This window comes from Vipera ursinii (assembly GCF_947247035.1).
Source record: "Vipera ursinii genome assembly, chromosome: 10".
NCBI classification, from domain to species: Eukaryota; Metazoa; Chordata; class Lepidosauria; order Squamata; family Viperidae; genus Vipera; species Vipera ursinii.
In genome coordinates, this window is record NC_139520.1 from 4,402,448 (window position 1) to 4,419,218 (window position 16,771).

Genomic DNA, 16,771 nt, shown 5'->3' on the forward strand with positions numbered 1-16,771 from the left:
AAGATGGTAGAAGACAGGAAGGCCTGGAGGAATGTTGTCCATAGGGTCGCGATGGGTCGGACACGACTTCGCAGCTAACAATAACAACAACAAAAGACCAGGGGTAGGCAACCTCAGCTCCATGGAGTTTATCCGTCTGCCTCTTCGCTTGAATCAGAAGAGTGAAAAGAGTGAAAAGAGATAGAAACCTTGCCCAAAGTAAAAAGAGCGTAGTGAAAACAGAGATATGTGTTTAAATCCTTATCTTCGCCCAAAGGGAAAAAAGAATTCTGTTTCCGTTTGACTAAGAGATTGCTCTGAAACTCAGAATTTGCATGAATTCCAGCCAGCCCTTTGCTCCCTCAAAACGGGAAGCTCTTCCTCTTTTCACGGTTCTGATTCAAGCGAAGAGAGGGCTGTTGTTGCTTGAAGCAGGCAGATAAACGCCGTGGAAAGGATTTCATGCAGATTACTTTAATTCATCAGCCCCCTCTTCGCTTGAATCCGAACAACTGCCATTGGCTTCTTATGGATTGCTAATGAGCAGCTGGATTCACCCAGTGGGCCCCAGCAACCTTTCTGGAGCTAAAAGTCAGGCTTGCCATTTTCAGGCAGACCTACGAGAGGAAGCACACCAACCCTGTGTGTGTGTGTGTGTGTGTGTGTGTGTGTGTGGTGTGGTGGTGGTGTTGCCTACCCCTGGTCTAATCTCTTCTAAAAAAACCTCCAGTGATGAAGCACCTACAACGTCTGGAGGCAACTTCCGTTCCACCGGTTTACTGTCCTCACTGTCAGGAAGTTTCTCCTTAATTCCAGGTTGCTTCTCTCTTTGGTCAGATGGGTAGAATGAGGAAACCAGCATCCCACTGTTGTGATGCAAGCTCTCTGTTTCTACACATTAGAAAAGATCTGTGGCTTTTGACTCAGTCAAATACAAAAGGCCCTCAGGCTGGCTTTCCACCTCCTCACTAGAGGAGTGTCCAAGAAAATGTGTCAGTCACCCACAAAGAGGAATGCTAGCTCCATCCTAGCAGTTCTTCTGTTATCTTGTTGCAGAGATTAAAAGATGATGGAGCATCTTCTAGTAATGACTCAGAGTGCGAAGGGAAGGTCTCTGATTTGGCCAGGTAATGCTCTCCAGTCTGAAGATCCTGCTCCTCTTTCTCCATGACCTTCCTTCCCGTAGGCCTGTCTATAATATGGCCAGTCTAGAGAAAAGAAGGACTAGGGGTGACATTATAGCAGTCTTCCAATAATTGAGGAGCTAAAAGACAAGAGGGGGTTAATTTATTCTCCGAAGCACCAGAGGGCAGGACAAGAAACAATGGATGGAAACTAATCAAGGAGAGAAGCAACCTGGAATTAAGGAGAAACTTCCCAACAGTGAGAACAATTAATCAGTGGAACAGCTTGGCCTTTGGACCTTGTGGAGATTTTTAAGAAAAGACTTGTCCTGAAATGATATAGGTCTCCTGCTTGAGCAGGGGGATAACAACAACAACAACAACTGAAATCAAGAAAAAGATTAACGGTTACTACATCAAGAGAGTGAAGAAGATCTTAAAGTCAATGGAGGAAATACCATGAAGGCAATCCACACCTGGGCAATTCCAGTCATTAGATACACAGCTGGAATAGTGGACTGACTCAAGCAGAACTAAAAGCAATGGATAGGAAGACCAGAAAAATAATGACAATGAATCATGTCCTTCATCCACGCAGTGACATTGACAGAGTCTATCTACCGAGGCAAATAGGTGGGCGTGGAATGCTGTAAGTACATCAGATGGTTGAAGAAGAACGAATGGCTTTGGAAGAATATCTGAAGGAAATGATGAAGATGCACTGGAGAGACCAAACTGACCTATAAGAAAGACCAAATTAAGAACAGAATAGAGGCATGGGAAGATAAAGCATTACATGGCCATTACATTAAAAAAATAGCTGGAAAAGCAGATAATAACAAGACCTGGCAATGGCTAAGAGCAGGAAAATCGAAGAAAGAGACTGAGGGACTAATTCTGGCTGCACAAGACCAAGCCTTAAGGACAAATGCATACAAAGTCAAAATTGAGAAGACAACAACAGACATTAAGTGCCGCCTATGCAAAGAAGCTGAAGAAACAGTGGACCACCTGGTAAGCTGCTGCAAGGAGATCGCACAGACTGACTACAAGCAGCAGCATGACAAAGTAGCAACAATGGTGGATTGGAAGATCTGCAAGAAATATCATTTGCCTGTTAAGCAAAAACTGGTGGGATCATAAAATAGAGAAAGTCATAGAAAATGATAAAGTCAAACTGCTCTGGGACTTCAGAATTCAAACAGACAAGCACCTGCAACGTAACACCCCAGATTTAACAATTGTCTAAGAAAGACAAAAAAGTCTGGATAGTGTACGTGGCAGTGCCTGGAGACAACAGAATAGAGAAAGAACTGGAGAAGGTAACAAAATACAAAGACCTACAAATAGAAATAGAAAGACTGTGGCAAAGGCAAGCAAGGGTAGTACCAATGGTAATAGGCGCCTTGGGTGCAATCCCAAAACAACTGGAGCACCACTTGAACACCATCATCGGCATTGACAAATTCGCCATTCCACCTTCTCCCCAACAGCTTCCTCTTCAGCTGCAGGCGCTCCTCTCTAGCGCCTTTTGTGCAGCCACCGCTTGGACACGGCTACCCAGAACGGGAGGCTGACTTAATTAGTTGAGCTCACAAGGGGATTCAGCAACAAACCAAAAGTCCTCACATCTTTTGACAGCGTCCCCAGCTGCAAAAAGGAAGGGCAATTAAGCAATGTCACATACTGCCACAAGGAGCAGTGGGGAAAAAATCAGCATCAGACTGAAAAAAATCCAAACATAGAAACAGGGAAGACGTTTACTGCTTAGTCTTCAGCAAGGAATAGGCGAGACAGCTGTCTCAATAACAACCTGTTTATTGTAGTGTGGAATCGGGCGCTGACAGGCTTCCTGCGCCGACATTTATACTCCAGCTGGCACTCTAGTGACCAATCAGAAACTAGCCGGTTTCCCGCGGACTGGCGAGGTCCAATCCGCGGTGGCCGGCTTAGGCAGCCGGAGCTGCAACATTTGCCGCGCTTGCTCAGTCTCCGCAGTTTGACAGTTGACAGCTGTCAAGCTGCTGCGGCTGTGCATAAGCATCGTGTATTCCAGCCGGTTTACCTCACAACTATTAGAACGTATTTAACCAAACATATTAATACATATCATTTACCCTGTTCTTGTTATTGGCCAATTTTCCCCTTTTCCACAGTGCCACGTACCTTAGTCAGCAAGGAAAGGCAGACAGAGATCTATAAATCATATTTATATATCTTATTTTAAAGAAAGTTGCTGAGTTTTTACAAGAAGGGTGATCAACAGTCAAGTTTTACAATCAAAGCCTCAACCCTTTTTACCTGTGTTAGGTAAAGGTTCCCCCACACATGCGTGCTAGTCGTTTCCAACTCTAGGAGCCGGTGCTCATCTCCGTTTCAAAGCCAAAGAGCCAGCGCTTGTCCAAGAACGTCTCCATGGTCATGTGGCCGGCATGACTAGACGCCTAAGGCGCACGGAACGCTGTTACCTTCCCACCGTAGTGGTCCCTATTTTTCTACTTGCATTTTTACGTGCTTTTGAACTGCTAGGTTGGCAGAAGCTGGGACGAGTAACAGGCGTTCACTGTTACGTGGCACTCGGGATTCGACCCGCCAAACTGTTTTGACTTTTTTGGAAAAATCACTCGCCAAACTGCATGAAATTATATACAAAAGTTTTCTTATCTTATGGAACACTGCCTAAAATGAGAACTTGAGGGAAATCAGCTGGAAATCTCTGTCCATCTCTACGTCCAGGGGAAAAGCCAGAGAGCCCATTTAGCTCTGACATGGAGGAATGAAGCAGAAAGGAAATCATTTGATCCTTTTCTCCCTTGCCACTTTTATCTTTCTCACACCTTGAGATTGTGTTAGCAGTTCTGCAGGTTGGTTCTCCATCAACATTCCCCTTTATCTTTCTATCAAGTCTCTTACCTTCTCTACATTGACTGATGCCAATCTAGGCTTCTCGGACACAACAGGACCTGAGGCTTCTGACGTGGGTGAGTTCGGTGTCTTCGGGCAAGCCTGCAAGAAAAAGCGTAGGAGAAATGTTTCAGGGGAAAGGCCTACTTCTTGGGCACCAATTCAGTCCATTTTTGTGGCTGTGATAGGACAACAGGCTTCAGAGATTCCAGGCTGCCCAGTTCTATGTGACTAGTCTCAAAAAAACAATGCCTCGGAGTCCCAAAGGTGATTTTTTCAAAAGGCAACTGGACTTTCTTTTTCCTTGAAGATGTTTTGCTTCTCATCCAAGAAGCTTCTGCTGAAGAAGCTTCTTGGCTCGGAAGCAAAATGTCTTCAAGGAAAACCGTGACTCGGATGACGGAGAATCTCCATAGACCAGGGGTAGGCAACCTCGGCTCTTTTATGACTCATGAACTTCAACTCCCAGAATTCCTGAGTCAGCTATCTGAGGCTGCTGGTCTGAGGGACCACGTCTCATTACAAAGTTGCTCAGATGTGAAGTTCTACAGCACAGGCCCTGTAGCAGGTACCTTGTAAAGGTCTTCCCTTAGGAGTTGTGATTGGTGCCCACTCCTCTGATTTTAGGGGAGAAGCATGCTTTTAAGCAACCTGTATTGTTATCGGGTTATGACCCAAGCAAGCAAGCAATAAGCAATGTTGTTATGGCCTTCAACCAGCAAATTCAGCTTATCATTACAGCCCTGTACTATCGATATTTTCATTGTCTTTTCAATGCATTCCACCCAACAGACTAGCCCTACCAAAATTTCAAAATCTAAATTCCCAAATGTAAAGAAAAAAAGTGAGCCTTTCCAAAAAAAAGCAGAGCACAATCAGTTCACAGCCAGGTGCTGTTAGTACAGTTATGCGGGGAAAGGAAATCTTACAGGTTGACCTCAACTTACGACCATTTGTTTAAAGACTTGCTGAAGTTAAGTGGCAATGAAAAAAGTTTATCTATTTATTTATCTCTGGTCCTGACACTTATGACCACCGTAGCATCCATGCGGTCACGTAATAAAAATTTGGGCCCTTGAAAACCATCATGTATTTATGACAGCTGCAGCGTTGCAGGGTGGCACGTTCGACGTTTGCAATCTTTGTAGGGAGCTTCCAATAAGCAAAGCCAATGGGGGAAGCCAGCTTTGCTTAACCCTTACTTAACAACCACAGCAAAAAAGATTATAAAATTGGATATATATAAAATAGTCCTAAAGATGTGAGTCTCAGGTATATTCATATTTAAAACTAGAAACACGGATTACCAAGACTAAAAATTTATTAAAACTGAGCTTTCGTCAGCTCTTGCTGACATCATCAGAGTGTAAGCACGTTCTTACAGTCTCTGTACAGCCAGCAGTTTAGCTAATGAGCGCATTTTACGGGTCTGTTTGGCCCCCACCCTCCCATAATCAATTGCATCGTTCTCATTTCCATCAGACTCGTTGATGTCTGTTTAAGTTTTGGCGCTCTGCCTCTCTCTACTCGCCCCGTCCTTGGGTCCGGTCTACCTCATTGTCGTCACTTGCTGTAACAGTGTGTCGGTTGGCAAGAGGTTACGATCCTCTACTCCCCTGTTCGTGCAGGGTGGTGGTGTTGTGAATCGTTGGTTCATCCTTTCCGTCTTTCTGCCTAATGATTCATGCCGGGGCAGCATCTGATAAGCTGGCAATAACTCGATGATCGTGCGTGGCAAGACGAGCGCTCCCCGCGGGCGGGGCGATTAGAGAGAGGCAGAGCGCCAAAACTTAAACAGACATCAAAGAGTCTGACGAGAACGATGCAAATGATTATGGGAGGGTGGGGCCCGAACAGACCCGTAAAAGGCACTCATTAGCTAAACTGCTGGCTGTACAGAGACTGTAAGAACGTGCCTCCCAATTCTGGCTTACAGTCTGACAATGTCAGCCGGCGCTGACGAAAGCTGAGTTTTAATAAATTTTTAGTGTTGGTGATCCGTGTTTCTAGTTTTATATAAGCAAGACATTTGTTAAGTGACTTTTGCCCCATTTTATGACCTTTCCTGCCACAGTTGTTAAGTGAATCATTGCAGTCGTTAAGTTAGCAACACGGTTGTTAAGTGAATGTGGCTGCCTCATTGACTTGACTTGTCAGAAGGTGGCAAGAGGGGATCACGTGACCCTGGCACACTGCGACTGTCATAAAGATGAGCCAGTTGCCAAGCGTCTGAATTTTGATCACGTGGGCACGGGGATGCTGCGAAGGTCGTAATTGTGAAAGATGGTCATAGGTCACTTTTTCCAGTGCCATTGTAACGTCGTTCGTCGGTAAATGAACTGTTGTAAACCGAGGACTACTTGAGTGAAAGAAAAAAACACCAAAGACAAAAGTGCAGAAATCAAAGGAAAGCAAATATATATATAAATAAGTGATTCCTGATTTTTCTTTACCGCAGTCGTTAGAGTAACTAGAAATAAAACACAACCTCTTCAGTTACAGCATCCTATTGACTCTTTATTTCTTAAATAGATATCCAGGGCACTTTCATGCACTTCCACATAACGTTGTGTTAAGCAGTCTGCCTTTTTACGAGCTCCCCTTATCAGGCTGGTTCAAGCAGGAACCCCATTAATGGTCCTTGTTTATCACACCACATACAAAGTTGCGGTCCCTGCGGGAGAAAGGAGAGACCTGGAAGCCTGCACGAAATGCATTGTGAGTCACTTCTCGGAAAGCCAATGAAGAGATCGTCTCTTATGACTCAAATCAGGGACAGCACCTGCTAACGAGAGCAGTTCAGAGACGGAAACTCTGCTTTCATCCATGCAGCCTATTGATGAGGTACAAAAGGGATGGAGTTTGCCCCAAGGTGGGCTAACTGTTGTTGGAAGTCAGCACCCACCCCTCCTACTAGAAAGGAAACATTTTGGGGGGATGTTGCAAAGGACAGAATAGTTGTTGTGGTTAGCTGCGAAGTCGTGTCCGACCCATCGCGACCCTATGGACAATGTTCCTCCAGGCCTTCCTGTCCTCTACCATCTTCTGGAGTCCATTTAAGCTCACACCTACTGCTTCAGTGACTCCATCCAGCCACCTCCTTCTGTCGTCCCCTTCTTCTTCTCTTGCCCTCAATCTTTCCCAGCATTAGGCTCTTCTCCAGTGAGTCCTTCCTCCTCATTAGGTGGCCAAAGTATCTGAGTTTCAGCTTCAGGATCTGGCCTTCTAAAGAGCAGTCAGGGTTGATCTCCTCTAGGACTGACCGGTTTTATATTTTCCCAAAGGAATAATGAAAAATCTTAGGCAAAGACAGCCCAAGTCTCCCTCCCCCAAGCAGAAATCAAACAGAAGGCACTAGCACCAGGAAGCTTAGAGCTGATGGGCTTAGAAAGACAAAGATCCCTAGAACCAACAAGCCCTCACCCAAAAAATCCAACACAGGACATAGCCATCAGCCACAGCCCCAGGGAAGCAGGATTAACCCACCACCACAATAATACCAAAAAAGACAAACTCAAAAGCTCAGGTCAAATTCATGCCACAGTAATAGGAAGCAACTTCAAACACAAAAGCCCAAGAAGGTATAAAAACCAAGCAACATGTGGTCAGCTTTCCCAGAGCCACATTTCTCTCTGGCTCTGCTCTTCAATAAAGCAGTCTCCATTTTGCTTATTGCCGGCTTGGACTGGACCCTGATGAAGATTTTTCTTTTAAGACTGTTATTCTCCTTGATCTCCTTTCCCCTAACTACAGACGCCCTACTTCCTAACTACTTTCCAGGAAACAATTACAACTTCTTGAATGCTTACGGCCTTGCTGGATTGGTTCCAGTGTTCCCTGGAGATTGAGCCCTGATGCTTGCTGTCATGTTTTTAACATTTTAACATTTTAAAAAACTGGACAGCCATTTGTCTGAAATGGTATAGGGTTTTCTGCTTGAGTAGGGATTGGACTAGAAGACCTCCAAAGTCCCTTCCGACTCTGTTATTCTGTATTCTGTGTGATTCACATTGATATATTTTTCTCTATTGTCAATACTTTAACCTATTTAAAATATGTTAATTTTAATCATATATTTAAACATCGTGATATTGAAACAATACAATGCATCAAGATTTCTAACAATAATAATGATTTTTTAAAAAGTTTATAAAATCAAGATGACAGCCACAATCACTTGATCTTACACAGTGACACACGTAAAACAGGACGGGCCTTTGATTGCATGGCCATCATCCTGACTCTTTTGACTTCCCTGGGACACTCTTGAGAAACTGTTTGTCCAGGGGTTGAAAAGTCTCTCCAGCAGCATTCTCTTCAGAGTAATCACTACACAGGTTTCTTCCTACGGGTTTTAGAGGAAGCCTTAAAAGGCTGCCAGGAAAAGGACTGTCAAAAAAAGAAGGAGGCATTCACATGTTCTCAGACACTCACCATCCCTCAGTAAGTTCACCTATGGATTTCGTTGCAAGGAACTCTTAAGTCTTCTTTAAAGTAAAATGAACTCAGCCTAGTATGATGTCTACCACTGTAACTTGGTGAATATCCAAAGTTTCTCCACTAGAGATGGGCTGTTGAATATGAGACATGTACAAGAGAATTAATTTCAATAAAAGAGAATATTGGTAGCTCAGGGTCGAAATGAAGGGTCCTTGGTTGTTGTCCTTGGTTGAACTTGGTTGTTTCCCTGCAGATCTTTCATTACCCTAACTAGATAACATCATCAGTGCTAGTGTGCATCTGTGATCGTGAGCCGTTATATTTTTTGCCCGCTTTCTTAGTCTGGTTTTCATTCAGTTGTGCAGTTAATTGGAAGTTTGTATCTGACACTGGTAGGTAGGGCACGCTCTCGTAGACATGCAGGATGAAAAGTTGTTCCTTGGTAGAAGTGTGCCTACAGGGAATTTTCCCCCCACTTGTGTGCTAGCCCTGATGCAGCGTATGTATTTTACAAGTCCACCAAATGTGATAAAATGACCCTTCTTGTTTACATTGCATTGCACACCCCAATGTGTGTGTGTGTGTGTGTGTGTTTGAAGTTACACCTGGAATTTATGGGCAAGGCTGTTCTCTTGGCTCTCAAACCACAAAGCCTGTTAATTCTTCCTTCTCTCCTGGGCAAAGGTTCATAAGAAATTGAGCTCAGGAGCAAGCAGAACTAGCTGCTTTTCTATCCAGAGATTGACAAATATTTTGGGGTGGCGCAGAAAGCAAAACCAGGCCAAACGGTCTGCAATGGCCTCTTTTCAACCACAGGAAGAGGGACTTTTGAAAGCTCAATCAATCAATCAGGATAGAGCTGGAAGGGACCTTGGAGGTCCTCTAGTCCAAATCCCTGTCCATAGCAGGAGACCCTATAGCGTTTCAGACAAGTGGCTGTCCGGTCTCTTCTTAAAAGCCTCCAGTGATGGAGCAGCCACAAAACCTCTGGAGGCAGGTTGTTCCACTGGTTAATTGTCCTCCCTCAGTCCTCTGGCCGTGGGCTGAGATGGAGGAAGCTGCTCCAGACACCCCCGATGAATTCCAGCCGTGTCCCGGGGAGGGGGTGTGTGCTAGTGGATCAGGCCCCTGAGGCTGGCATGACCAAAGAACATTTACGGACAGCTGGAGGCAGCAGAAAATGGGGGCTAGATTCAGAATCTCCTCCCAGCCCTAGACGACCTGGGGCTGAGTGCTGAGCAGGGCAGGGGAGACCTGCAAAGCTTCCTACCTGGGGAGGCCATGCCCACCCTTGATTGCACGCCCGGCTGCAGGCTCCATTTAAGAGCCATCGGGACCCAGCTGTTGCTTGACACACACACACACACACACACACACACACACACACACACACCCTCTTGGGGCTGGTATATTCATCTTCTATCTCAGCGTCCCAGACTTTTCTTTTCTGGCCAGCTCCCGGTCAGAGGACTGAGCCTTCAAAATGCATGTCCCTCTTCCCGTTCTGGAAAACCAATCAGAATAGAGCTGGAAGGGTCCTTGGAGGTCTTGTAGTCCAACCCCCTGCTCAGGCAGGAGACCCTATTATGCCATTCAGACAATTGGCCGTCCAGCCTCTTCTTAAAAACCTCCAGTGATGGAGCGCCCACGATTTCTGGTGGCAAGCTGTTCCACTGGTTAATTGTTCTAGCTCTTAGGAAGTTTGTTCTTGATTCCAGGTTGCTTCTCTCCTTGGTTAGTTTCCATCCACTGTTTCTTGCTTTGCCTGCTGGTGCTTTGCGAAATAAATTGATCCCCCTCTTCTTTGTGGCAGCCGCCCCAATACTGGAATGCTGCTACCCCTAGTCCTTCTTTTCTCCATGTAGTGTTAAAGTCTAAAGGTGGTTTTACTTTTGGTTCCCTGCTCTGGACTACCTTGAAGGGCTGACAAAGTGGATAGAGTTTTCCAGAGAGAACAATAACAATACACACCACATGGCACAGAAGCACAGCCTTGCCCAGAAGGAAACAAGAGATGTTCCCTGGCCTTTCTGCATTATTCAAATTCTTCACCTTCAGCTCTTTGACCTCAAGGAGGAAATTAATCCCTCAAAAGGTTTCATTCCAAGTTTATGAGTCGCCCCAAGGCATCCATCAGAAAAGATAGACATCAGAGTTTCTTGGTTGGCAACGTAAGAAATTTGAGGATTCATTGACCCAAACGATTTGGTCTTCTTTGTTACTGTGTTACTCTGCTCATCTATTATGGCGTACATTCTGACAGCCTTTTGGGGCTGAACCTTTGGATATATCTTGACTAGACAAATCTTGGCACAGCATTTATGAGTGAAATCTTGCCCACACACTTCAGTGCATGAAGATGACACATTTGTGGCTGGAGCATGACGTTGTTGCTCCCCACCATGATTTGAAGCAGAGTGGGATGCAGGTGGTTGCCGTGGATTGCTTGAAAGTGGAGCAGGATGCATAGCTGTAACATGCTTGTCGCTGTTGCATTCTGTGCACTTGACAGGGGCTTTACAATCTTTAGCAAGATGGTCATATGAAGCACAGCACCTGTAGCATATTCTAAGTTTTTGGAGAACCTCTTTCCGCTCTTTTTTTTAAAAAAATCCCATTTATATCCCGCCCTTCTCCAAAGACTCAGGGCGGCTTACAATCTAAGAAGCACAAATCAATGTGCTTAGCAGTAGCCTTCATTCTATGTATATGCCTGCTTATTAGGGCTTTCGCCCCCCCCCCCAAGCGGCATTTTTACAAAGTCAGCTTATTGCCCCCAACAATCTGGGTCCTCATTTTACCTACCTCGGAAGGATAGAAGGCTGAGTCAACCTTGAGCCTGGTGGGATGCGAACCTGCACTAATTGCAGGCAGCTGGTGTTACTTAGGGAGGCATTAGCCCACTGCTCCACCAACGCTCTTTTATAGTCTTGGCTCTAAACTCATGACATTTCTTGAGAGCGTGAGGTTCTTTATGAATAGGAGATATGATTAGGATGTTCATCTCAACCATCTGACCCACTCCGTTGAGTAGGGGATGGTACAGGAGGTGAGATGTCCGTCTTGTTTATAAACACAGCTCCACGTAAACTTCTGTTTTTAACTGTGTTGTTATCATACCTAGACGTTGATGGTGCAGTGGGCACACTGGATTGAAGGTGGTTGAAACTGTGGTCGTTTCTTGTCCAGGTGTGTCTGCCGGTGAATCTTGAGGATGATGATGGAGCAGACACACTGGATTCATCGATGTCAAAGCTGGGATCGTTTCTTCTCCAGGTTTTGTGGCTGATGAACCTGCAGAAATATGAGAATGGAGGGAAAGAAACACCGTAGTATTCTTTGTAGTCTGCACCTTGCTCTTTCCATTCCTGTTGCAAGTCGTATGGCAGTTTTGCCACCACTGGATTGACACCATGGGCGGTGTCCAAGTAGTTTAGACCAGATAGGTGCGGGTCTGCCTTTGCCAATTCTATCTCCATGAGGAGATCACTTAGTTCTTGGAGCTTGTGATTGTCGTTGTTGCCTAACTTTGGAAAGTTGTGTAGTTTTTTGAACAGAGCTTTCACTAATGCTTCTGGGCTTCCGTAGGCTTGTTCAAGCCGTGCCCATGCTTCAGCAACACCTGTGTCTGGTGAGTCAGCATGCACTGGTCTGAGTACACGATGTACAGATCCTGGGCCCAGCCACTTTACGAGTAAATCAAATTCTTCTCTGGTGGTAAGATTGAGATCATCAACAACAGCTTTGAAGGTTGCTTTCCAGGATCTGTAGTTTTCTGGAGTGTCGTCAAATCTTGAGAGGCTATTGGTGAGGAGCTCTCGATGAGTCGTATGTCTGGAGTAGTCAGAATGGTTTGATCTCTCTCTCCTTGATGTGTGTCTGGCATAGTCAGGAAGGTCTGGTCTTTCGCTCCTTGATGCCAAAGGGACTTGTGGGACCCCTTGGGCGGGAAAGTTCTCTGGTGAATAAGGGTGAGACATATCAGGATAAAATGTTGTTGCAAGAGCATTCAGCTGCGGTGTATCCTCTAAAGCTTGTGCTGGCTGTCGATTCAACCATTGATTATTGCTGGAAATTACGTTGTCATCAGCAAGAGTTGATGCAGTTTGAAGTGTTGGCGCACCTATGTCAAGGTATAAATCACCTTAGTAGAGGGCGAAGGACCGTGCTTCAGAGGATGCATGATGTGCATGAAGGAAGGAAATAAAACACGATGCATAATCTTACTAAATACCTTTTTAATTACAAAATCTATATATATATATATACAAAAGAGAGCTAGCTGACTACATCCTAACGTAACAGACAGTAACAGCAAAGTGAAAGAGAATAAAAAAATAACTGTGAGAAACTTTTTCTAGACATGCGCACAAAACAGTCTGAAACCATAACATAGCTGATCATATGGGATTCACTATGGTTACCAGATAAGCTATCACCACAGGTGCAGAAAGCAGGGAAAATGTACAGTTAGAAATGAACTTTTCTGACGAACAAAAAAAAATGTGCAGTGACATTCCCCTTCTTTTGTCAGCAAAGTGAAGACTCAAGTAAGGCACATCTTCTCACGCAGATACTCATGCTGGGCTGTAGGAAGTGGTTTGTTCAGCATATCAGCAATTTGATCATGTGTAGGCACATACTGTAACGTCACAAAACCTTGTTTAACCAGTTGTCTTATGTTCTGATATCGGATGTCAATGTGTCTGGACCTTGAACCTGTAAAACGTGTTTCAGAAATATAAACCACAGGTTCATTATCTTCCATCACAGTGATCGGTCGAATCGGATGTGTCCAGATATCTGTGACTAAAGCATCAAACCAGGTTAAAGAATTGCATGCATCAGACACACAAGCATACTCAGCTTCTGTAGAGGAACAAGAAACAAAATTCTGTTTACGCACATGCCAGTAAACAGGACATCCATTTAAGAACATCATGTAACCTGAAGTACTTTTCCGTGACTTCTTATCACTCGCCCAATCTGAATCTGCATAACAACATAACTCTGCATAATCAGTATGTGTTGGTTCCAACAACAACTTCATGTCTTTTGTGTGTTTTAGATACCTCAATAACTTTTTAACACATGTCCAATGAAACTGTTTTGCCTTACCTACATATCGTGATAGGAGATTAACACTAAGTGCAATGTCAGGTCTAGTCCAACTACTAATATACAGCAGTGACCCAATGACTGAGCGATATAGTGTTTGATCTTCAAACTCAGGACTTGGTTCATGTGCCAAAATGTGAAAATCGGTTTGCATGGGTATACTCACAGGCTTAGCATCCTCCATGTTGCAGTGATGTAACAGTTGTTCAATCTTCTCTTCTTGTGTGAGACTAAACCCCTTCTGAGTTTTGACAACTTGAACACCTAAATAAGTGTTAATACATCCTAAAGACTTCAATGTGAAAAACCTTTGTAAAGCTTTAGCAAAAACCTCACTCATCTGCTTATTTGGACCAATATAAACAATATCATCGACATAAACAAGGATTATCTCATACCTATTACCAGATCCTTTAGTAAACATGCATTCATCTGTTTCGGACTTAATAAAGCCCATTGCATTTAGTTTGTCAGAAAGACATAGGTACCACATTAAACCAGACTGTTTCAGACCATAAAGACTTTTGTGTAGAAACCAGGTATCCCCTTCTTGCTGTCGAAAACCTGGAGGACCTTTCACGTAGATGTCTTCATCTAGATCAGCGTGTAGATAAGGCGTTTCAATGTCGAACTGGAAAACTTCTAGGCCAAGGATAGTTGCAGTGGCTAAGGCGATTTTCACACTCTCAGTCCGCACTGTGGGTGAGTATGTATTTGTATAGTCCTCAGGATAATGTTGAGCGAAACCCTGGGCTACAAGTCTAGCCTTGTACGACTCACCATTCGGCTTCTTTTTGATCCTGTAGACCCATCGAGTACCAATAACTTTCTTGTTTGCTGGAGGGCTTGCAGGCGTAAACACTTGAAGTTTCTTTAGACTGTCCATTTCAGCCTGCATTGCCTCAAACCATTTATCTTGCTCTGATTCAGGAAGTTGTTTGACCTGTGTGAACTTCTCAGGTGGAAGTGTAACATTACAAATCAAAGGTACAGGTGTTTTTGTTACTTGCCACGAATAACGTTTTGGAGGGATTCCCTTTGTGGACCTTTTGGAACGTCTCGGAACAACCGTCCATTCTTCTTCCATGTCGTCCTCATCTTCATCATCGTCGCCGGTGGCAGCATCGCCAGCTTCCAAAGACAGAACAGTAGGTTGAGAAGAACTCGTGGGAGGGACAACCTTCTGTGAATCTTGATCATCAGGTTGCGTGGCATCAGCAACATCATGTCTAGGAAAATAAACTCCAGGATCGTTAGAATGAATCCTGGACCAGTCAGCATCTTCCTCAAAAGTAGCAGATTGTGAGACCACAATAACATGATTAGAGTCAATGTATTTGCTCCATTTTGAATTATCATCAATACCCATAAATCTCATCCTTTTTGCTGCAGGACCCCCTTTCTTTCTTTGGGCTGAGGGAATATTCACCATAGCGTATGAACCAAAAATATGGAGATGTGAGAGGTCAGGCTTGTGTCCATACAACATGAAATAAGGGGTCTGATTTATCACACTACTCCAAGTACGGTTGATGATATGGTTAGCATATTTGATAGCTTCACCCCAGTATGGAAGACCAAGGTTGGCATCTTCAAGAAGGCAATGCATCATGGTGTTTGATCTTCAAACTCAGGACTTGGTTCATGTGCCAAAATGGGAAAATCGGTTTGCATGGTTATACTCACAGGCTTAGCGTCCTCCATGTTGCAGTGAGGTAACAGTTGTTCAATCTTCTCTTCTTGTGTGAGACTAAACCCCTTCTGAAACGCCTAGGCTGGAATGCAATCAAGTGAGTAGGTCAGGATGGCTGGGCATAAGCCATTCCTTCACGGAGGTGGGGGGAGAGAGAACACCAGCCACCTTCCTCATTTCATTATGGATCCCCAGGAAATAATCTGAGTAACACATGGAACCTCCTCCCCACCTCACCCACACCACTCCAAGGGATTTTCAAAGGGGTGATGAGCTATTTGGATCTACTTGGCATCTCTGCGGAATTTTAACTGAGAGGAGGGAAAGATCTCCTGGCCTTTTGGTCATGAACAAAGAAGGAGGCTGTTTGCATTTTTTGTTTGCAAAAACTGGCAGGGCTCAGCAATCCTCTCTGTTTAGTAGGGAGGACTCAGCCCGAGGCTGGAGAAGGTTAGAGCAAGTGATTTCTGAAAAGAAAGCTGCAGGGAATGGACAACTTTGTGAAAGTGCGTCTGGCTAGTCTCAAGAAAAGAAGAAACAGGGGTGACACGATAGCAGTATTCCAGTATTGGGGGGGCTGACACAAAGAGGGGGTCACGTTATTCTCCAAAGCATCTGAGGGCAGGACGAGAAACAATGGTTGGAAACTCACCAAAGAAAGAAGCAACCTAGAATTAAGGGGAAACTTCCTGACAGTGAGGACAATTAGCCAGTGGAACAGCTTGCCACCAGAAATTGTGGATGCTCCATCCCTGGAGGTTTTTAAAAAGAGACTGGACTGTCACTTGTCTGAAATGATATAGGTTCTCCTGCTCAAAGAGGGGGCTGGACTAGAAGACATCCAAGGTCCCTTCCAGTTCTATTCTATTCTATTCTATTCTATTCTATTCTATTCTATTCTATTCTATTCTATTCTATTCTATTCTATTCTATTCTATTCTATTCTATTCTATTCTATTCTATTTTCTCTTCTCTTCTCTTCTATTCTATTCTATTCTATTCTCCATTCCATTCCGTTCTGTTCCGTTCCATTCCCTCTTCTCTTCTCTTCTCTTCTCTTCTCTTCTATTTTCTCTTCTCTTCTCTTCTCTTCTCTTCTCTTCTATTCTACTGTATTCTATTCTATTCTATTCTATTCTATTCTATTCTATTCTATTCTATTCTATTCTATTCTATTCTATTCTATTCTATTCTACTGTATTCTATTCTATTCTATTCTATTCTATTCTATTCTATTCTATTCTATTCTTCTATTCTATTCTATTCTATTCTATTCTATTCTATTCTATTCTATTTTCTCTTCTCTTCTCTTCTCTTCTCTTCTCTTCTCTTCTATTCTATTCTATTCTCCATTCCATTCCGTTCTGTTCCGTTCCATTCCCTCTTCTCTTCTCTTCTCTTCTCTTCTCTTCTATTTTCTCTTCTCTTCTCTTCTCTTCTCTTCTCTTCTCTTCTCTTCTATTCTATTCTATTCTACTGTATTCTATTCTATTCTATTCTATTCTATTCTATT

The 16,771-nt window shown here is 44.0% G+C and overlaps 1 protein-coding gene across 1 annotated transcript in view; it reads right to left on the reverse strand.

Moving 5' to 3' along the window:
• FA2H (fatty acid 2-hydroxylase) overlaps positions 1 to 16,771 on the reverse strand; it is a gene marked incomplete at both ends in the record, with an annotated part of 56,297 nt that overhangs the window by 26,845 nt on the left and 12,681 nt on the right. The window contains one exon of the mRNA XM_083370709.1: positions 4,017 to 4,109. Coding sequence (XP_083226835.1) covers positions 4,017 to 4,109 — 93 coding nt within the window. The remainder of the gene's footprint in view (positions 1 to 4,016; positions 4,110 to 16,771) is intronic.